Source organism: Coniophora puteana, assembly GCF_000271625.1.
Source record: "Coniophora puteana RWD-64-598 SS2 unplaced genomic scaffold CONPUscaffold_3, whole genome shotgun sequence".
In the NCBI taxonomy this organism is placed as follows: Eukaryota; Fungi; Basidiomycota; class Agaricomycetes; order Boletales; family Coniophoraceae; genus Coniophora; species Coniophora puteana.
This window is the reverse complement of record NW_006913055.1, coordinates 2,091,802-2,112,240: the sequence shown is the minus strand read 5'-3', so window position 1 is coordinate 2,112,240 and position 20,439 is coordinate 2,091,802. Positions and strand designations below refer to the sequence as shown.

At 51.5% G+C, this 20,439-nt stretch overlaps 7 protein-coding genes across 7 annotated transcripts; 3 read left to right on the top strand and 4 right to left on the bottom strand.

Annotated features, from left to right (window-relative positions):
* Positions 1-206: 206 nt before the first annotated feature.
* On the bottom strand, positions 207-506 carry CONPUDRAFT_151295 (uncharacterized protein; the record flags this gene model as incomplete). The annotated part of the gene is made up of 1 exon (XM_007767820.1): positions 207-506. The coding sequence occupies one exon, from the start codon at positions 504-506 to the stop codon at positions 207-209; it is 300 nt and encodes a 99-aa protein (XP_007766010.1).
* A 2,954-nt stretch (positions 507-3,460) lies between these two features.
* On the bottom strand, positions 3,461-8,300 carry CONPUDRAFT_163433 (uncharacterized protein). The gene is made up of 15 exons (XM_007767819.1): positions 7,581-8,300; positions 7,476-7,516; positions 7,230-7,422; positions 6,978-7,170; positions 6,537-6,919; positions 6,357-6,480; positions 6,244-6,305; positions 5,930-6,190; positions 5,690-5,873; positions 5,400-5,636; positions 5,194-5,342; positions 5,039-5,136; positions 4,841-4,989; positions 3,570-4,776; positions 3,461-3,518 (listed from the first exon to the last, which is right to left on the bottom strand). Exons 1-14 carry the CDS (start codon positions 8,106-8,108, stop codon positions 4,385-4,387), a joined length of 2,994 nt encoding a protein of 997 aa, XP_007766009.1. The 5' UTR covers positions 8,109-8,300; the 3' UTR covers positions 3,461-3,518; positions 3,570-4,384.
* A 220-nt stretch (positions 8,301-8,520) lies between these two features.
* CONPUDRAFT_163432 (uncharacterized protein) lies at positions 8,521-9,516 on the bottom strand. The gene is made up of 4 exons (XM_007767818.1): positions 9,215-9,516; positions 9,056-9,152; positions 8,861-8,999; positions 8,521-8,800 (listed from the first exon to the last, which is right to left on the bottom strand). The coding sequence occupies exons 1-4, from the start codon at positions 9,358-9,360 to the stop codon at positions 8,730-8,732; spliced, it is 453 nt and encodes a 150-aa protein (XP_007766008.1). The 5' UTR covers positions 9,361-9,516; the 3' UTR covers positions 8,521-8,729.
* Positions 9,517-9,758: 242 nt separating this feature from the next.
* Positions 9,759-11,254, bottom strand: CONPUDRAFT_80660 (uncharacterized protein). The gene is made up of 3 exons (XM_007767312.1): positions 10,812-11,254; positions 10,136-10,749; positions 9,759-10,080 (listed from the first exon to the last, which is right to left on the bottom strand). The coding sequence occupies exons 1-3, from the start codon at positions 11,105-11,107 to the stop codon at positions 9,935-9,937; spliced, it is 1,056 nt and encodes a 351-aa protein (XP_007765502.1). The 5' UTR covers positions 11,108-11,254; the 3' UTR covers positions 9,759-9,934.
* Positions 11,255-11,856: 602 nt separating this feature from the next.
* On the top strand, positions 11,857-14,970 carry CONPUDRAFT_80659 (uncharacterized protein). Its single transcript, XM_007767311.1, has 4 exons — positions 11,857-12,090; positions 12,148-12,350; positions 12,415-14,475; positions 14,533-14,970. The coding sequence occupies exons 3-4, from the start codon at positions 13,404-13,406 to the stop codon at positions 14,862-14,864; spliced, it is 1,404 nt and encodes a 467-aa protein (XP_007765501.1). The 5' UTR covers positions 11,857-12,090; positions 12,148-12,350; positions 12,415-13,403; the 3' UTR covers positions 14,865-14,970.
* A 225-nt stretch (positions 14,971-15,195) lies between these two features.
* On the top strand, positions 15,196-17,797 carry CONPUDRAFT_100165 (alpha beta-hydrolase). Its single transcript, XM_007767817.1, has 14 exons — positions 15,196-15,459; positions 15,523-15,709; positions 15,768-15,851; positions 15,906-16,009; positions 16,060-16,113; positions 16,174-16,211; positions 16,267-16,449; positions 16,498-16,529; positions 16,577-16,760; positions 16,812-17,001; positions 17,059-17,117; positions 17,178-17,236; positions 17,292-17,519; positions 17,577-17,797. The coding sequence occupies exons 1-14, from the start codon at positions 15,273-15,275 to the stop codon at positions 17,611-17,613; spliced, it is 1,626 nt and encodes a 541-aa protein (XP_007766007.1). The 5' UTR covers positions 15,196-15,272; the 3' UTR covers positions 17,614-17,797.
* An 844-nt stretch (positions 17,798-18,641) lies between these two features.
* On the top strand, positions 18,642-20,168 carry CONPUDRAFT_142613 (uncharacterized protein). The gene is made up of 5 exons (XM_007767816.1): positions 18,642-19,178; positions 19,233-19,320; positions 19,377-19,547; positions 19,613-19,764; positions 19,821-20,168. The coding sequence occupies exons 1-5, from the start codon at positions 18,780-18,782 to the stop codon at positions 20,100-20,102; spliced, it is 1,092 nt and encodes a 363-aa protein (XP_007766006.1). The 5' UTR covers positions 18,642-18,779; the 3' UTR covers positions 20,103-20,168.
* The last annotated feature ends 271 nt before the right edge of the window (positions 20,169-20,439 follow it).

Genomic DNA, 20,439 nt, shown 5'->3' with positions numbered 1-20,439 from the left:
ATTTGCACTGTCCAAATCAACGAGAATACACCCGATGACAAGAAACTTTGGAGCCTGTGTACATCCCGTGCATATATCTACTAAGCTTTACTCTATTTTATCCAGGACATCGCTCGAGGTGTATACCAGAATATACTGGTTGCACCCGATCAGTTCTTTCGGTTTAAAGGGCACATACTCCGCCTCGCCTCGCTCATCATGCGAGTTCATTTGTTCAGCAAAAACATCGGTGATCTCCTCAGTCTGTGGCCGACAGAGGCCTTCTTGACGAGAATATCCATAGCAATGGAGATCTTGTTCTCCTCCAGAGCAAACAATTCCTCAGCATAGACGAGATCGATTGCCTTGACCCCAGCCTCCGAGACAGCATGCAAGAGTTCGTTCTTCCTCTGTTCCATAGTAAGAGTCCCTAGCCAGTTGTAGTCCCAGATGAGCGGACGAGCAGTCGCCTGAGCGTAGGGATGGCCATATCCGTAGTACGTCGCCATGCCATTCGAGTGCTTCATGCGGGGAGGGACAGCATAAAAACGCGATTATATTCGACTATCTACGACGCGTTGGTGGACGCGTCGAATACCCCTGAGGCTAAGATAACGGGCGTCGATCGCCTCGGCACCACAATGCCGGCTTCGCGAAGTCCTTACAAATCCTTTCCCATCCGCCAACTTTCACACTCCGTCGGTCGCCTGCCAGGGCCTCGACGAAATATCCCAGTCTTCGCTACGCGAGAGCCCGAGGCTCGTTACCCGATTAGGGTGCGTCAGCGAAGACTGGTTACGAGTCTAATATTCAAGTTCAAGGTGACCTTAAGTTGACAGATATACCAAATGCGGAACCTTGAGATGACCTTGAGGTGATCCAGGCAATGTCCGGGCGTTGCCGCATCAGTGCCTTCCTCTCTTGGGCAAACCCCCTATGATCGTGAACTGTTCATCGCTGCCACTAATGTACCAAGTACTGCATGCAGGGACCGTTAATTCACCATGCTTCGCAGGTTGAAAATGATTTCTGTATTAGGAGGGGGCTCGTAGAGAAGATTCGCTGCTTTATTTTATGCAGATGTTGTTAGAACTTGCTGGCACCAGGGGGAATCGAACGCGTCAAGAGTCAAAATGGGTAGCAATGTTACCCGCTAGACTACGAAGCCGTGTTGGCGCCGTTTGTAGCGCATAATTATCAATAGCTAAACCCCACTAAACCCCAATGGGGACTATTCCTGCTTACTCAGAGGTGTCCGCGCCGATAACCAAGGGTTCTCCCTGATTAGGTCAACACCTTGATGCGACCTTGACTCGTCTCAAGAGGTCCCAAGGTTAGCTTGAGGTCAGCTTAAGCTGCTTATAGTACCCAAATCTGGACCTTAAGCTCACCTTCACCTTACCTTGCGGCAACACTACCTTCTTCAGACAAGTCTTCAGAGCCCAACTCAGAGCCGTAACGACGGCGGAACGAGTGGACCATAGTCGTGGGCGGGCCCAGAGCGGTGGCATTAATTTCCGCCAATGCAGTTGCTCTCACCAAAGAACGAGATCTGTATTATTCAGTTTCTTCACTACGGTTATTTTTGCTGGATATCTTCGAGAGAAGGTGCCTCACCTTAAAAGGCCGATGGCGTTTGAAAGAAAACATCATTGATTGGGTAGTTGGTGAATACATTTTCAATGCGCCCACAACATCCCCAAGGTTGTGGCCATGTTGTACTTAAGGAACTTGTAAGGGCAGGAACAGCTGTGAGGAATGTGGCGATATAGTCACGGCCCAGCCGAATTCCCGGTTAGCAAATCACTGCAGGCAAGATGGCGAGGATGGTATCGTCGCCATATGTGACCGCACGAGAGTACTCGTGAATAGGTGGTACCACTACTAGTAGTACTAGGGCCAACAGGATGTCTGAGGGCGAAGATACCGCTCAGGCTGGTCAGCAGCTACAACAGTTGTGACTGAAACTACCGATTGTTTAGTCAAAGATACTGAGATGGAGCTCACTTGCTCACAAAAGATGCGAAGCCTGTATCGCAACGACATTGGGGACCGACGAGGAAACGCGCTTTCCGAGATCATCGATCATCTCGAACTCGGAGATACCGTACCGGTCAACCATAACAAGCAACCAGTAGTGTTTAGGTTTTGATGGGAACTCCGATGCACGCCGGCGAGACGCGAGCTACTTATTTGAACCTAGCTTGAACGAACCCTACGCACTCCTACGCATCTGCATGATGTGTCTCCCCACGTTTCTACTATTTCCGTCCTCTCCCTCAGGTATCATCGACCTTTATGGCGCTATGGAGATTCTTGCCGCTTTTTTCATCGCTGTCATGCCATTGCCCGTAATATCGGCGGGCCAGGCAAGGACCGCAAGGTCGCGAGTTTCTTTGCTACTAGTCGACAGCGTAAACGCTTATGAGACGGTCTTGGGCCGACTGAGGATGAGGGATTCTAATCATCTCACTCTTCGACGTCTTCAGACCACGACCTCCGCATATCTTGTTGCGGGTTCCCTACCTCCGGTCGTCAGGCAACACGAATGCCGATGAATCTTTCTGGTGAGCATGATTCGTCTTGTCGTGCAGCCCTTAATTGGTTGAGCCTTTGCTGTCAGTGGGCAGTGCGGAACTACTGTGATGAGGGGTATTCTACGAATGACCGTTTACTGGCCCGGATCGTCATGTATGGCGCTGGGCCCTGATAACTTTGAAGACGCAACACCAATCTCTTTCCATGGAGCACTGTCCTACAGGCTAACTCTCGGCGCCTGGTATACGTACCTCAGCCAAGTCTAGGCCCATTGAGCGCTCGTTTGCACCGCACCCTTTTCTTTCTTGATTGTGGATTCCCTAGTATGGGATGGAAGATCGAGACAGGTTCTTTTCCCTGGTTTTAGGCCTATCTAGACTCGCCGTTCACTTGTTGCAGTTGATCTGAGTCTTTTCTCTTCATACTGCTCTCGGTCTGATACGTGCAGGAAACGACGTGTAACCTCGCTAGGGGTCCCATACCTTTCTATGTCTTCCGTCCACCAGCACATCAGGATTATCACCCGATGCCTAGAGAATGCCTTACTATTGATCCAATCGACTCTACCAAGAGTCCTTGCGACCATTTCGTAAGGGTTGTCAGGCCTTACACCATTTGACCAGTGATTCCAGTTGTTGGGCCCTTCCTCTCAGGATCTTTAAGTCTACGGGAGATCTAGGCTCGACGGCTCCTAGCTCTAGATCGTGGCATCAGACAAGGGTCTTTGGCTCGTCCAAAATTCAATGGTGCGGTCCTCCTACTCAAACAAACACACTGTACTACCCCCAAACATCTCATGTCAGCGCGGTTTCGTGACGGTGCGATACCACGATAAATAAGCACTCGGATTAGGACCGCCGTCCTCCTTCTTTACCTTGATGTCCGTCGTCATGCTATCCATGCAGGGCCTGCTCCGTCTAACTGCTGCTCGTGCCAGATGCATGCCTTCCTCAGCTCGCTTGGATGAGCTCGATGAGCAGCGGAGGGCCTCAATGAATATTGTATGTGGTGGCTTGGTTTCAGACCTATCTCTGCCTCACGAGCTAGTCTAGCTGGCGGCTTTGCTTGCGTTAGTATTCAGGACTTTGTGAGGGCAAGAGTTCTCGAGTGGTGCTAACTTATCCACAGTCTTCACACCATTAGTCAGTTTCAAGCCCTCGCGGCGGCGACCTTAGGATTGTTCTTGTATACAGTGACGGTTCATATCACGTCTAGACTACTGTCTCGCGAGACGTTAGAGGTTTGCATCCGCCGACACATTTAGAATTCTAAAATGCTGACAGTTGGATGGTTTGTAAACTTGTAAACTCAGACAGTCGATGCGGGTGTCTTTGGTCTACTCAACGCAATACCCGGCCTTGGCATCATCGCAATAACATGTGTACAGCTGGCGTATACTATACCACCTTGGGCTGCCGGCTGCGCTATTTGTGCCTGTGTCGCACCTCCCTTGGTGATACTTGTTCTGGTGGCTTGTGCCAAGTCGGAGGAGGCCGATGACCCTTCAACGTCCACTTATTCATCGTCTTCACGCGAGGCCGAGATGGCACAACTCTGAACCGGCCCTTCTCCTAAGCATGTGCATATCTTTCGTTCCGTCACCTTAAGTAGTTCCCCGCTTGCTGACCATTTCTCCTTGTATATACCACACATTGTTTTCACTGGAATCTGTCGCTTGAATCAACATATGCAGGCTAACGCTAGTGCCTACAACTGCCCCGTACCAACTTTTTTTTTGCCCGTAGCGTTCTATCCTTGCAGTTGTTGTAGAAAGCGCAAGAATTTACAAGAATTAGTTATAAATAAGAATATACAATATGTAGATCCTGGGACCAATACCACGCAGGAAGTTGTCCCGTCCGAGAAACTACATATCCCACTCGTCCCAGATGCCCTCTGTCGAGAACGTTGAGGCGGACGCCGTGCTCGGCGTCTCCAGCATTGCCGTCTCATTGAGCTCGACGATTTTGTCACTCACACCATCGCGGTCGTCCTTCTCCCCACGCATAGCTACGAGCAAGGGCTCCTCCACCCCTCCGTTCGCTGGACGGAGGCTCGAGTGCAGGAGTAACCGAACATCCGTGCCCTCGAACACCTGCACAAGCTTGCCCGCCGCTAGTGTGCGCACCTCGACAAACTCGGACGAGAAGAGAAGGACGTGTGCGCCGCGATGTGCGAAGGATTGAGCGGGTGTCTCCCATCGGATGTAGCCGCATGAACGCGAGGGATGGCCGTGTTTCGTAATGAACGTGCCGATTGCTGAGCAAGGTCATCACCAGAATTAATTGGGTGATCTGAGGTTAATAAAGGAAAGAACACTTACTGTCATACACAACAAGTAGTTCTGACGCATCACACCGTATAAGCCCAAGCGGTTTGGCAGCTTCACATCGGGACTTAAGGTCCGCCACGCGTTTATTTGTCGCCGAGTCGCTGAAATCTGGCACGACAGCAACGACAGAATTTGATGCACTGGGGCTGATCAGGGGGTTGTATTCTGACCTGTGGCATATACACTCACTGTGTAGGATCTGCGATGACAATTCCCTTTTCCGTGGCAATGGCGATCGTCTTCGTCAGCGTCGTGACCGAATACGCGTCCTTTGGAACATATAATGGCTGCGACAACATATTGGGTTAGACAAAGAGTTAATTATATTCATAGGCAGCACACACCTCGCCATATGGTCGGAATGATGACGTCATGTTTCGAGAGCCAAAAACACTATTACTGCTCCGCACGGGACGTAGGGAGAGATCAGACGACGAGATAGCTTCAAGAGCGTGCACCGTAACCTGCAGGAAAGTCTTCACCGCGTATACCACTTGCCTAGTAATCAGCATAGTGCAAAGTGAGTGCATTCATAAAGGACAAAACTCACGCAGCACTCTTCCACCAATTCTACCCGCACGGCAAAACAGAACATTCCCGTCGTGCCCTGCTATCTTCTCTAGGCTCGCATCCAGGCTGCTTGGTGGGCTCTGGCTCTGCGAGACACGCGCAAGAAGGTCCAGCGAATAAGAGATGAGGTAACTGTCGTGATGGATCACGAATCGATTGCTTTCCTGCAAGGCAATGATGGTGTTTGGGTTCGGATAACTAAGCACGCGCTGAAAGCCTAAGGAAGGGACATGTCAGAAAGTAGGGAGATAGCGATATAAGGATGCGCACGCGAGTCACCGCGGAGACCAACATAAATCCCCGACGCGCTACCAACAGCCATGAACCTTCGTCCACCCATCGCAGTGAAGGAAACAGCATTAATGACACGACCGCTCTTCTTCCCGGATAGCTGTGATGCTCGAGAACCACTTGAGCGGAAGAAACCATCGTCGAGGACTTCAGGTGCAAATATCTGCCAAGATGGATCGTGTCAAAATATTATGAACTGGGGGTGCAAGGAAGCCGTACTTTATTTGCATCCCGACGTGCATCATGCACACCTTTCGCGTCTACGAGGGCGTCGCGCCACTTAAGCCGTGCCCCATCACTTGGTGCATAAAGAGTATAGCGCCTTTGGGCTTTGGCCGCGGCGTGATACACTGTGAAAGGGTAGACCGGCCGTGTCTGCATCCGTAAACTATCGAGTAATCCGCCATCCTCGGCCCGTTCTTTGCGTCCCTCCGGGGGAGCGTCAAAAGAACCTAGTCGAAGGTATTCGAGTGGTATGGGCTATCATCGAGAAAGTGGGCCATAGCGCAAAGCATTGGATTGGGAGGACTTACTCGAGACGACACGTATCGCTTTGTTACACCTCCTGGTTTCTTTTCCTCCCGTGTAAGGAGAACTGAAGAATGTTGAGCAACAACAATTGTATGCACCAACTGGAGAAACGCACGATAATTATCAAGGAGAGCAACGAACAGGTCGTTCCAACCATGCCAATCAATCTCGGACTTACTGTGACGTGCAAGGTTGCCACAATGTACGAGCGTCCGACTCTCATCATACCAATCGATATCCTGCGCTCTCGTGAGACATTCTGTGGATCGGCAACATTCAAGATTGAAGCACTTACAATCAGCTCCCCGACCGCAAAGCTCAAGCTCTCGCACAAGTTGTAGAATTTGACCTTGTTCTCAGCTGCAGCAATACCCGGCTGAGTGCTCTTCAAGAAGTCGCTCAATAGCTCGAGTAAAATGGGAAGCTCGTCTTTATCGGGATGACCCGGTTCAGTGATCTTCTCAACATGCTGAAGTATGAGATTCAACCGCGGAAGACGCGTTACCGGGCGTGACAGGAAGGTCGCGAGATCGCGTTTCCGTACGCGGGGGTCCGAAGCGCGTGCTGAGATGAAAGCCTGGTAAGCCCGGTTCCGTTTTAGTTCGGTTCGGTGGAGTTCCTCCGCCAGTGGGTAGTGCTTGATGTACGCTTCATAGTCGGAGCGGAAGGAAAAAGAGCCTTCCATGGATGACATGGTGTAGATAAATTGAGTTAGAGTATAAGGAGAAGCACTTACCTTCAAGGATGATATCGGTTACACTTTGAATGATTGGATGCTGTTCCTCTTGACGGGTAAACAGAAGGCCTAGCATGCGTTTGTGATGTGCAAGGATGTCTCCGAGGTTATAGAATAGCTCTTTTATGAACGCATGGAGTCTGTCGCCAGCAATGACAGGGGGATTCGCGGATCGTAAAGGTTCAATGAATACCTTGTCAAGACGAAGTCTCATTAATATACTCTAACTCTGTAAAACAGCCAAAAACTCACCTGTCGTACTAGTTCAAGGTCTGCGACGTAGTCACGTTCAGATTTGAACACCTCGAAAAGCACAGACTGCCTCTCCACTTCACGTTTCCCGAGGCTATCGCGAGCTTCCTGTGGCACTAGGCGGTACCATTCCGAGTCTTCGTCTGATAGTTCACCCTTCTGGAAACGTCGTAGACCTTCATCTGATTGTAGCCTGGAAATGCAGTTAGAATACACGCAAAGAACCGCGGCGATGAAGTTACCCACGTCAGGTTACTGAGCTCGCGTGACAGTCCCGGCATGGTAGCCTGCGATGTGCATCTCATCAATCTCACATCTGCCTGGATGAGATAACAGGGGCCAGCCACTCACCTCCTCAAATGAGGACGCAGCCGAACCTGCTGAGGCTGGAGTAGACTCTCCTGTGGCGACATCTCTTGCGTGTGCCGAGTGACCTACATCAGAACGACTGGAGCGATGACGGGGGTAATGTGTGGCCGGAGAGAGCGAGCGCGGGCTCGCTGCGGGGGACGTTGATGCGACGGAGAACGATGCCGACGAGGCATGGGATGGGTGAAGGGAAGATCGAGCCGAGTTAGAGCGATGGATCTCGGGCTCAGGGAAGGCGAGAAAGCCGCCAGGGGGCGGGGCGGTCTCGTATGCGCTGCGAACGTTGCGGCGGATTAGGAGCGGCGGGCCTCGTGGAACGGGTGTTTGCCAGTTCTTAGGCGGAACAGGTGGTGGACGGCTCGAGGTCGGTGTAGCATCATACAAGTTGGTATTTGGGGATGAGTTGAGCTCGAAGGCGTATGGTGCGTAGGCTTCGACTGGACTCGGGTTGACTGGGGGGCGGGCACCAGGCGGGATAGAGAGATGCGGATATGGGCGGTGATTATGCATTGTGTTCACGAATTCTACCTAACAGTGAGGAGGAGCGTGTAGTGGACACAGCACCGCAAGCAACGCTGCTAGATCAGGGCAGTACAGGTAATATTACGATCCTCACAATAGCTGTCGCTCTAACGTCCAATGATCTTTGCCGATTTTCTCGATATGTCAAGGAGATAAACGGTGGGCTACTGTGGAAGACGCGTCTCGCGATGAAGTAGGGAGAAGAAACTTCGGGAAGGAGCTAGTTCGCGATAACTGACAAGATCATTATGATGCAAGCTTTACAATAGCCGCCAAAGATTATACATATTGATCCACTCCATATGCGCATGCACAACGTCATGTCTCCAAAAGTCGACACCATTTATAGACGTTGCTAGAGGTCATGTTTCCCGGGCCCGTAGAGCTCTGGATGTATAGAAACAAATGATTGATTTTTGGTTACAAATAAAAACGGTCCAGTACAACCAGTTGGGTAATCCTAGGCAGTGTCCTGCGCACCATTATACCGATATATTACAAATAGTCAGGGACCTTCTTGTTATCCGTAGCAAGATACAAGAACACAAGATCGTGGCTCAAATTACGCAGCAGCTTGCATGAATAGTAGTAGCTCACAAGAGCACACCATTAATTCCGGCGCACTCTCGGTGCCGGCAGAAGGCCCATTAAACCAAAAGCGAGTGCATACATCCCGGATGCTGTGAGAGCAGTTAGCGCTCAACAAGGACGCCCGACACGAACCGAACAAGGATACGAACCTCCAACAATACCTTTGACGTACCCTAGATTCGACCATCGGCCGAGCGTAAGCGCGAGCAGAGACCAGCCGGAAAGGATGGCGCCGGTAAGGACAGGGATCACGGACGACAGAGTGCCAGATTCACGCCAAGAGCGGTACTGTGCCCAAAGCAGCGCGTTTAGGAAGGAAAGGGCTGGATCCGGATGAGACTTACGTTGGGCTCAATGCCGCGTATCCAAGGCATAAGTAGTACATAAAGAAAGAGGCCGACAACAAGCGCGCCGAGTGCAAGCGCACTACCTGCTGACGTTCTGTGACCCGAAGAGAGTAAGAAAAGCGCGGCAGATTATGAGGATGTTGTCAGTAGATGCACCTTTCCCAAAGTCCCTCGCCATGAGAGAGAATGGCCAAGAAGGCATGATGGGCGTCAAGCCAGTAGGTGAGGGCTGCGCCCGGGAATACGAAGCGTAGCTGACGGCGTGTATGAGCTGAAAATGTTGACTGGTACGCGCTCGACATTGTTGCTGCGTCGCGTCACTAGATATTCAGAGAGATGTAGATGACAATTGCTGGAAGGTTTGGGGAGGATGGCGCTGGGGATAGGAAGAGGTCCAAGGGGATGGATGGAAGTTTCGTGAGAACGCGCTGGGGCGAGAGGGGATGTGTGCAGATGTGTTGACACGGAAGGGCGGGGAGAAAGAACGCGAGATGCGGCGAAGGGCGAAGAGAGAGAACGTGGCTGGATGGGGTTTGCTGTAACGTCCATCGCATGATGTGAGTGTGCACAAGCTCGCCGTCTAAATCAGAATCACATGCAACCTTGCTCGGAACGCAACGATCGGCCCGATTTCATCCTATGACGCATCCTGACGCATCTCCATTTCTCCGGTCATCCTCGGAGTCATATTTGCCCTCATGAGCTTACTGTAAACAACGGAATTGTAGACTTTGTAGTGCGGCCAGAGTGTATGATAGAAAAAATGGCTTGAGCGGAGTGCGGACCCAAGAAAAATTGATACAATGTCCAATCTTACTCCATAATTGACAATCATGTAAATAATAATCACCCAAAGAAAGTCACGGAAGAGGAGAGTTACCGAAGAGGCTGAGGCCAATCCGGAAGGCTCGACAACGCCGCATTGCATGACTCTCGCACTCGTCGTTTGCCTGCAGCATCGCCCGATTGCCGATAATGATCGTGCACCTCGTGCAGCTGGAATACACAAGCCGCAATTGTGTCTACACCGGAAGTACTGAGCAAACCTGGATGGCACCCATGGGCAAGATAACTCACCGTGATTCGAGTTCGCGTCCTTGTACATTTGTCTCCAGCGTTCGGCCTCAGGGTTATACTCTCCATACCCACCCCCACCGAACAGTCCGGGCGCGCCTTGAGGCCCAAGCTGAGCGACGTACCGCCCAAGCTCATCTTTTCGTGTACCCCACGCCGCTTTGAGCACGTCGCATGAGTTGAACATTTGCCTCCACGTGTATACATCCCACGCCTCGAGCTCTGTCTTGTGCGTACGGATCCAATCGCGTGGGTGAGGCTGGCCTCCTGGTACACCTCCCGTGAAGCCCGAGGCAGATCCGCCTGCACCACCAGAGTTGTTGTAGCCGTTCATCTGTTGCTGCTGCTGCTGCTGCTGCTGGCCATTGTAAGGATCAAATTCAGATAAATACTGGGCGTTTTGCAGCTGCTGGTGGTAGCCAGTCTGCTGGGGATACTGCTGCCCGGGGTATTGTTGCTGCTGGCCGCCGTACGAGCCTGTTTGACCTGGGTTTTGATAACCAGTCGCGTATGGCTGTTGGAATTGCTGTTGCTGCCCATCAACGGCGGAGACGAGCTGCTGGCCAAAAGAGCTACTCGGCTGGAAGCCACGTCCAGTGGGCTGCGAGCCTATTGACCTACAAATGCCGAATATCGATGTATTTAGTAGTTGATCGGGATGTGGAAGGCGGTAACGCACCCTCCTCCGGGCGAGAAGCCTGGCTGCTGCTGGCCCCATGGCTGCACAGTGGGCTGGGGCTGGTAACCGCTGTACTGCTGATTCGCGAATTGACCCTGTTGCTGACCATATGGTTGCTGTTGCGGTTGATACCCGCCGTACCCCTGTTGGGGCTGGTTTCCGAGCGGGGGAGACGACAAGCCAGACGAGCCAGAGATGTCTGGAAACCGCGTGTGAGGATTCGATGGATCGTTCACAAAAGGATTGTTCGAAAGCTCAATGGGCGTTGAGTTCCGGTCGTAGGAGTTGGCATACATTGTTTGGCCTGAGGTCTCAAGGGGATCGGGGATCAGAGATGCGTAGTCGAGGTGGGGTGGTGATGATAGTAAGGGACCTGTGGACCTCGTCACTTATATGGGCGAAGGTATGCAGGTGCGTGCAGTGCAGCTCAGAGTCTGTGTAAGCCTTGTAAAAGTAATAGTCAATGGGAGGAAGCTGTGAGGGTGAAGGTTTGCTGAGGCTCCAGCTGCGGGCGGTGCGCAGCTGCGAGATATCCGACCGGCAGTCCGGTTTCGGCCAGAGCGAATTCGATGGCGTAATGGCAGTGCTAATTCTGGCCCCTCCCAGTACTAGCTTTCATGTTGACGAAAGTGCTAGCACGCATCTGAGACGCGCGATTATACACGATATAGCCTAGAGGCATCCGCCCACCTCAAAACTGGTGTACTGGCGTCTGTTAGCCTCACCGGACTGACTGCTTTGATGCTAGTGATTGCAGGTCACAAGTCCTATGGAACTCTGGAACGGCTTTGTGCTGGTGAGAACCGTTGGTGTTGGGTGCGCGCCTTGAATGCCCGGCAATTGAGGGTTCATGGGTCTTGAGGAAGTTGCTCGAGTTTTATAAGAGGCACAGGAAATTATTGTTGCAAACAAGCTCTAGAGACTCAAAGTTGAAATCATTAACCGAGCTTCGGGCGGTTGGAGAAAAGCGATGTTGTTTGTTGTTTGTCGGTAATTATAAGTTGTTCATCGCATTTTACCTTGACTTTCTTTGCCTTGAATCACCGTGACATCGATATTCTCCTGGTGCCTCGTCCTCATTGCGTCTGTATGGCCTAACTTATCTCTCATTACTCTACAGAGGCGTGCGCAAACCTAGTCCGCTGAACGCCGTTCAATCGCGCTAATCGCTCCGGTCCAACCAACGAGGCATAAAAACGTGCACCCTATCGATCATCCAACACTCACGTTGATCGTCAAACTCCAAGTCAATCTGGAGCTCAGTTGCTACTAGGCAGAGGTATTCGTATTTCCCATATTGCTGTATAACTCGTTTTCACACCTGCCTTTCTATCAGAGGTGATGCCGACCCTCACAAACCTCGCAATTGGACCAAATGGTCAAGCAAATGATAGTGATGACCAAGACTCACTGTTCGGCTCTCCTCCCTCATCTCCAGTCACAGGTAGGCCCGCCGATGCATCCGGGTCAGTCACCCTAGGTGACCCCGGAGAGTCGCTCTCAACAACGTTAGACGTCCTCATGAGCCCGAGACAAAATGTGGGGACCATTGCACTTCCTGGTTCCCATATGTCATGTTCTGAACTCCCAGAATGTCTGCTAGTTTCGCCTCAAGTGCAAAACCGTGGCACCTCTCATCAAGGTAGTATTGGCTTAGGTGCAGTGACGATATCGAATGAAGTCCCTCGAGCATCCAGCACTCCGGTGCGGACCGTCTGGTCATCTTCCGCCGTTGGCCCCCCAGGCTCTTACTATCGCCGGGACTACAACTACCAGGAGCCCCCGGGTACAGTTTTGGGCCCCCCTTCTGAGTCGGTTTTCAGCGTCTTAGATGCTGGGGCCTCCACTGATGGTGAATCCTCCCAATGCAAGTCGAAGACAGGCGGCGTCCGGAGAAAAGCAAAGTTTACCGCTCGTTCAACCCCGCAGCCTTCCCTGCCGATCGAAAACTTGGAGCCGGGAGCAACACCCCCTCCAAACTTTCTACGGAACCAACAAGCGCTTCTAGGCCATGCAGGGATTGTGAGCGGCATCAGGGGCCCTTCTCTTTATCCAATAAGGCAGAAGCGTAATCAGGCGCCTCGGAATACAGGGAGGAGAAAGGCAGTTAGAGGGGGTACCTCCACCAATCCTATCGTGATTGAGGATGTTGAGGAAACGCGGCCACGAACCACAGCTCAGTCCACAGCGCAGGCCACATCTCAAGTCACATCACGATCTGAGTCCACACCCGCATTCCAACCTCAGGTATATCAAAAAACGGTTACGAAGGGCAAAGGCAAGGAGATAGCACACCCTGCAAGTGGCGGTCTCACCAGCGAAGATGTAGTAGCCTCTCTCATCAAGGAGAAAAACATATTTCCTGTTTTGCAGAGCTTAGTCCAGCTACTAGGCGGAGATGCTCTCGCAGACGAGCCAAGAGACTCTCCCACTCCTCGTTCCACTCCTACTCCCCTACCCTCGATTGCTTCGATTGAGCCTCGGCCGGTGCCATCCTCTCGACCATCCAGTGCTTACCGAAAATCGTCCCAATCTTCAGGACGTCAGTCCTCTGAGGATCCCTCCGAATCGCGGCCTTCCAAGCGTCGCAAAATGATTCGTGTTCCAGCCGGAGCAGCAGATTGGGATATTCCTTATCCCTTTCCTGAGGGCGAAGGCCCGGAGACTTACAGGGAGGATTGGGAGAAGAAGCGGGCGGTAAAGCTTGTAGGCGAACTTGTGAAGCTGATACAGGGTGCTACCGAGCGTGCAGCGACGAAGAAGATGGCCCAGGTGGAGAAGGGGACGAAAAGTAGACGGAGTCAACCCGCCAGCAGTACGAGAAGCAACTCGCACCGACCCGAAACACAAGCTGAAACTCCTAACCAAGATGCTTTCTGTAACGACATAGTGGGCGCTAATGTGAATGACATCAACATGATCTCCTCGAACCCTTTGTCTTTGTCTTCAGGACCAACTCCAGATCCTCATCTCGATAAGATGTTGCAATCTTTTCTGACTGCCATGCCCCAGCCCACAAATCAACCGATGGTTTCATCATCTGATGCATGCTCTTCAAGCTTGGGTAGTTCATCGCGAGCGACTAATGCCTTCCCAGAGTTCGATCAAACAGAGTTGGAGGCGTGGCTGTCACAACTGGGCACGTTACCTTTGGCTGGCGCTGATAACTACGGTATTGGCCATATTGCAACAGACAACTCGCAGGCCGACGGATCGACGGATGGAGTCCCTATGGATGTTGATATGGACGAGCAAACTCAGCTGGCTGAGCAGCAGGATATGAGCTCGTCGGTGCTAGACTCAGCCATGTCAATATTGAATAATTCGGAGCCTCCTCCGATGGACATGTCCCAAAACTTTCATCTTCCCCACTTTGACGCGGACGTTCCAGATACCGCGATTGATCCCGCTTTGCTTGCTCTGTCGTTGCCCTCAGGTTCTTGGAACCCTACTTCTTTTCAGCCACTACTCGAACAGCATTTATGGCCTTTCAATGTGCATGTAACCTCCAGTTCTGGGGGTCCTCCATCCGATGCTCAGGTTCCTTCGGTACCCTCTCTTGTCCATTCGCCCATCTCTTCGGCAGGCTCCTTCCCTGAAACACTTACGCCCCGCTTATCAACGGAACCTGAGCCAAATGTTCATATTCTCGGTCAAGATAAAGGTGAGCTCGACCGAATTCGAGCAGGGTGGGGAGCTGATCTGTTTGCTGGTCTTCAAGTTGGCATTGGGGAGACTCAGGGGTATACGGGAGAACGTCTGGAGACTGAGGCCTTTACGTCGGCACCTACCCAGGAGCCTAGCGCGAAGAAGAAGGGCAAGCAGCCTGTGAAAGGCAAGCCTCCGAAAGCGAAGGCTTCGCAGAACCTTCTCCTAAAAGCAGCAACGACTTCACAATCGCAGTATTACTCTCCTGATAAGCGTCAAGAGATTTTCCAACGTGCATGGGACAGAAGGGACGAGCTCAAGGCGAAGATCGAACGTGCTAAGATTGAACTATGGGAAGTGAGCTTGGAAGGCGGGGTGCTTGGCGTGCTGGGAAAGTCCAAGTGAGCGTTTGTCGGTCCTTAGCAAGAATGTGCATTTATACCATCGAACAAGTAGTAATTCATATCCGCATAATTTGTCGCTTACATTCACAAATATTCAAACATTGACCTACCTAATCTCGCTGTGGACTTTCATGTCTAACGCGTCCAAAAACTGCATCTGTTCCCTCCAACCTCTTGGTATGTCAGGTAGTCAGGCCTCAGGCTTGAGGGTGGCTCTCACCGGAAGCAAAAGCGGCATGCATGTGGCTGTACATGAAAGGGCTTCGTGCCTGTCAGAGTTGCTCGAGAAGCCCTGCCAGGTTTCACACCCGCTTATAGTCGAGCTGGGATCGCACACTTGGACGAGCGCTTATGCTATAACTATATCTCTTCACTTCAGTCGTCCACGGCAACGCCAGCAACTGCGCCCATGCTGGCTAATATTCTGGGGCTTGCGCTGTTGGGTGCCGGCGTGGTGGCGTCAGCTTTTCAGGTCACTTTGGGCAATACATCTGCACCAGTGGTCAACCTAGTCTATGCCCAGTACCAAGGCTCATTCAATGCGACGTCTAACATCACCAGTTTTTTGAACATCAGCTATGCCGCACCTCCTGTAGGCGTGTATCTACTCCAACCTCAGATTTGGCCCATTTTCTTGAACTGAGACCGCATCCCTGTAGGCAGTCTTCGGTTTCAGGCGCCACAGCCCCCCCTGAACATATCTGGTTTCCAACAAGCAACCTCATGGCCGGACATGTGCCCTCAGGCCGACTTTGGCGCTAGCAATACCTCCCCTGTTCCGGTGTATGGGATCGCGAAACGGAGTTTGCCGACTCCTGCGGCGTCTGAAGATTGTTTGTACCTGAAGTACGTTCTACGTTCGTGTATCTGAGCTTTGTAACTCTCCTAAGCGATGCCATCCCAGTGTATGGACACCAGGAACGCTGGAATCCGCCACGAACCGTTCCGAAGGCGGATACCCAGTTTTGGTCTGGATTCATGGCGGAGGGTATGCTGTTAAATTAATATGCCCTGGTACGTTGTTGACCACCTTGGCGTCAAGATACGTGCAAGAATACTCGGCCATGTACAACGGAGCAGACATTGTCTTGGACGGAGACAATGGCGTTGTGGTCGTCGTCATTCAGTATCGACTTGGGCTCTTTGGTACGCGCAAGTTTCATTTGTACTCGATATTTCTCTGAACAATACCCTAGGCTTCCTTGCCGGGAGCGAAATGAAAGAGCGGGCAGCCCTGAATGCTGGCCTTCGTAAGTCCCCGGTATAAGATTGCTCTTTTTGACCTCTCACAGCTTTTGATCAAATCCTAGTGGACCAGCAGTATGCGCTGAAATGGGTACAAGAGAATGTATGCACCGCTCTAATTGTCAAACCGCTTTCCCCTTGATTCTAATGTGGTTTAGATTGCTGCCTTTGGTGGCGACCCGTCCCATGTCACGATTTGGGGGGAGTCCGCAGGCGCGGGCTCCGTTCTTCAGCATATTGTTGCAAACGGCGGGAACACACAACCTCCGCTGTTCCATGCCGGAATAACCAGCTCGACGTTCCTTCCCTCGCAATATGCTTACAATCATCGTGTTCCAGAAGTAAAGTCCCGCCATCCCCAACTTTCTAAGATACTTACGGAAGTTTAGTACCTCTACAGTCAAGTTGTCACTGAGGCAGGGTACGCCCTCTGGTTGTAGGTAAAAGATGCCGCTGAACTAGGAACAGATGCGCTTCAAGCACCGATACCTTTGCCTGCCTTCAACATGCCGACGTTAACTTACTGGAACAAGCCAACCAAAACGTGATGCTGAGCGGGTTTTACGGCACCTACCTCTTTGTCCCTGTAGTCGATGGAGAATTCATCACTGATCGGCCCAGTGTGCTCCTCGAGGAAGGGAAAGTCAACGGGGCAAGCTTTGTATTTTGGATCGATGTTCCTAGTCTGACTGCAATTCATTAGGACCTTCTGCTCGCGTTTGGCAATGCAGATGAGGGCTACCTTTTCGTGGATCAGAACGAGACGATGTTATTCCCTGAGTACATTGCTAATGTCTTCCCCGATATGACTGCGGAGATGGTGGACATTGCCAGCCAAATCTATGACGGTTACGGTACACCCGTCGAGCAGGCCACATTGGCCATGGGCGATTGTGAGTGTACTTACTGGCTTTATCCCGGCCGGCTGAAACTAATATTCTTGTGAATAGCTATCTTTGTTTGCCCCACTTACTACCTCATGGATGCATTTGTTGGCCGGACCTGGAAGGTAGGCTATGGCCCATTACTACTCCATGCACTGTTTCTGTTTCTAATTTGATCTAACCAGGGTATATTCGCTATTCCACCCGCGTATCATGGCCAAGACTGCATATACTATTTCAACGCGTTCGTATAGGCGCTCCTTCTCACCTTCTTCATGCTCACGAGTGTGGACATATAGAAACCCTCCGCCATACGACAACGCGGTCTTCATCAAGGCGTTCTCACAGTCCTTCCTTTCTGTGGCAAGGTCATACGACGTTAATGTCAAGTTCGACCCAAGCAATATCACCCCGTACTGGCAACAACACTTTGTTGGAAACTTCGAAATGCTGTTTAATCGCACAGAGGACTATCAACCAGTGGTTGAGCCTGTAAAGACTGATCCATCATTGCTACGACGTTGCGCGTGAGTGTGTCTTCCTCCTAAGTTATGGGTGCTCGTTGACATCACTGTGCGTTGTAGGTTTTGGCAAAGCGTCACGAGCATGACTGCACAATAACCTGGCTAGGGCTGTATCTAGAAGTTGGACTGCGTCGGACCTAGTATATCATCCCTGAGCCCAGTTTAGAACGGTTTGAGAGAGGGCCCACGTTCTTTGTTTTTTGTCGTTGTTCCGTCGGGATGCGTGAAGTTACACAAAGCTACGCGCTTTCTTTAACTCTCTTGCACTGCATTGATCTTCCCGTCTTTCGCATCTTCCCGAGGGTCACCGCCTTCATCACATCACATGGACCCAGAACGATCTATGAGTAAATCTTACTGAATGTTCCTGTGCAGTCCCCGCGATGAGTCTCTCAGATAACCTCGGCCATATGGAGGGTGCAAGATATTGCAAGAAGTTAATGTCGTGTTGACTGCGTACCAGGAGCAATCTGAAAGGTCTTCACTACATAGAAATGGGGGATCCGGCCCCGGCCCTGGCCCGATCCGCCGTCATAAACTGTTTCGAAGCATGAGAGTTCCACCCATTCATTGCCCATTCATCTCTAGTCAATCTCCAGTCCTTCCAAGAACAGCTTCGGGAGCGCACATTCGTGAGAAAATGTTCGATGAAACCAGCACACAGAACACTTGTTCAGTAACGCTTGTCAAAAATAGACGCCTATCCTTGCGACTGCCAGGCGATTGCCGTTGATGACATCGATGAACTTTACTTGCATCTTCCGTTCTCTGACCTTTTCGAGGAGTATGCTTGTGGTAAGGCGTGTGTTGGAAAGCACGGCGCTTTGGTTTCTGGCTCTATGTGGACTTTCTTGGCAGGGCCACTATCACAGGCTATTGAGCACTTGCCCAAACTTGCTCCCAACATGAACGGGCAACTCAACTCGCCTCCAGAAGCTGAACCGACCTGGCGGACACAAAGAGCCCCTTTTCTGAAAATTCGACAAGCGCCCATATCCTTGAGGCACATAATGATTAGTTGTTACTCCTGCAGCCCGGACCGTCATGTGTAAGGTTCGTAACACACTGCTTACTAGTAAGGTTCCATCGCCAAGGGTCTTCCAGAGGCTCAGCCGCACCATCAACGTTCCAACCTCAAAAACATACTAATCAGAGCGGCGAAGATCCTTTGTGTCTTGCGCCGAGGTACCAGTAGGGCTTACACAAATAGCGCCGCTGGGGAACCGAACGACGCCTCTACTCCTGTCTCTCCCCACCTCCAGCATGTCGTCGTATAGTTTGTCAGATGGCGTGCCAGACGAGACCCCCGCCGAGCTGCTCGCCGACAGCCTCAATCTCATTGGAAGCACAACCGTCGCCGGCACCGCTTATGGGGTTATGGTCACCCTCTTCGTCACCTGCGTCTACTACCTCCTGTTAGGCGCCAACCGCCGGAGAAATGGGCGCAGGACATGGTTTTACCTCATGTATTGCATTATCATGTTTATCCTTGGCACTCTCAACACCGCAGCGAATGCATGGACGCGCCAGCAAGCCTTCGTTACTCACCGTCTGTTCCCGCTTGGGCCGACGGCGTACACGAATCTGCTGTTCAACGTGCCGATGGGTATTATTGGAACTATGTCGTACACTACGGCGCTTTGCATGGCAGACGGCTTGATCGTGAGTTCATGCCTTTCGTGGTGATGCCGACATAACAATCCTTCTGCGTATCAGCTATGGCGATTTATTATGCTCTATCAAGATACGCGGTATCGGCACTACATCGTCCCTTTTCCGTGTCTTCTTTATGTCACTTCAGTAGGTGTGTATTGTATTCGTGGGTGCGGACTAACTTCTAACGGCTATCTTCAATGGCAGTTATGTCCTACAATGCTGCTATACATTCGTCATTATCCAACTTGTATTCCAAAGTCACCGTCGAGCTAGCTACTCCGGCTTACTCACTCACTGTATCGCTCAATGTCTTGACAACATCTCTAATGGTCATCCGATTATATCTCCATCGCAGGCACGTTCAAGAGGCCCTAGGTCCGTGTCTTGGCCTGAGACCTGCCTACTTATGTTCACTGACCTGTATGCTACCCAACGCCTAGGTCGCGAACATGGGTCACAATATACCAGTATTGCAGCTATGCTCATTGAATCCTCTGCACTCTACGCTGTCTGGTCTATCGTATTCATCGTGCTATATTCCCTGGGTCACCCAGCTGAATACGTCTTGTTGACAACTCTGTCGCAAGTGCAGGTAAGCCTTTGGACTAAAGATACCACTGTTTTCCAGCGTTGAAGAGGTCTTTCTAGATAATCGCACCACTCCTGATTATCATGCGAGTCGCTCAAGGAACTGCGTGGACGCACTCAACACAACAATCATTGTTATCGACAATGAAATATCGCAGCAGTTCCCAAGACAAGACCTTTCGACTGCGGAGAATGCACACCAACACCGATACGTTCTCGAGAGCATCCGCCTCTGTCGGGCCAATTACTCCGGACGCGAAACACCCGCCTCCACCTTGTTATCTCCATAATCACGAATCCGTCGTGAAAGATCGCGATTCCACCTATACATCCCACTATTGAAACCTTATTAGCCGGGTGATCCCTAGTTACGTCCCGGCTAATTAGCCACCTTAGCCACTATATCCGCACACCGCAGGAAACACCTCTCCTTCTGCCCTTTTTTGTATAATACTATTTCTGGAGCTTCTCGTTGCCGCCAGGCACGTTGTCCTGATCATTCCCAAGTCCCGAACATTCCACCGGCATCTCGGCTCAACGCTCGGTTCCCTCCGGTCTGATCTCACGCCCCGCGCTCCTCCCGCCCCCCGCCAATTCCCCCGCCCTTTTGTCACACGTGGGATTTGCCACCCCAGTGAAATTTTACAAACTCCGCTCCGACTCGCTACGGAGCCGACCT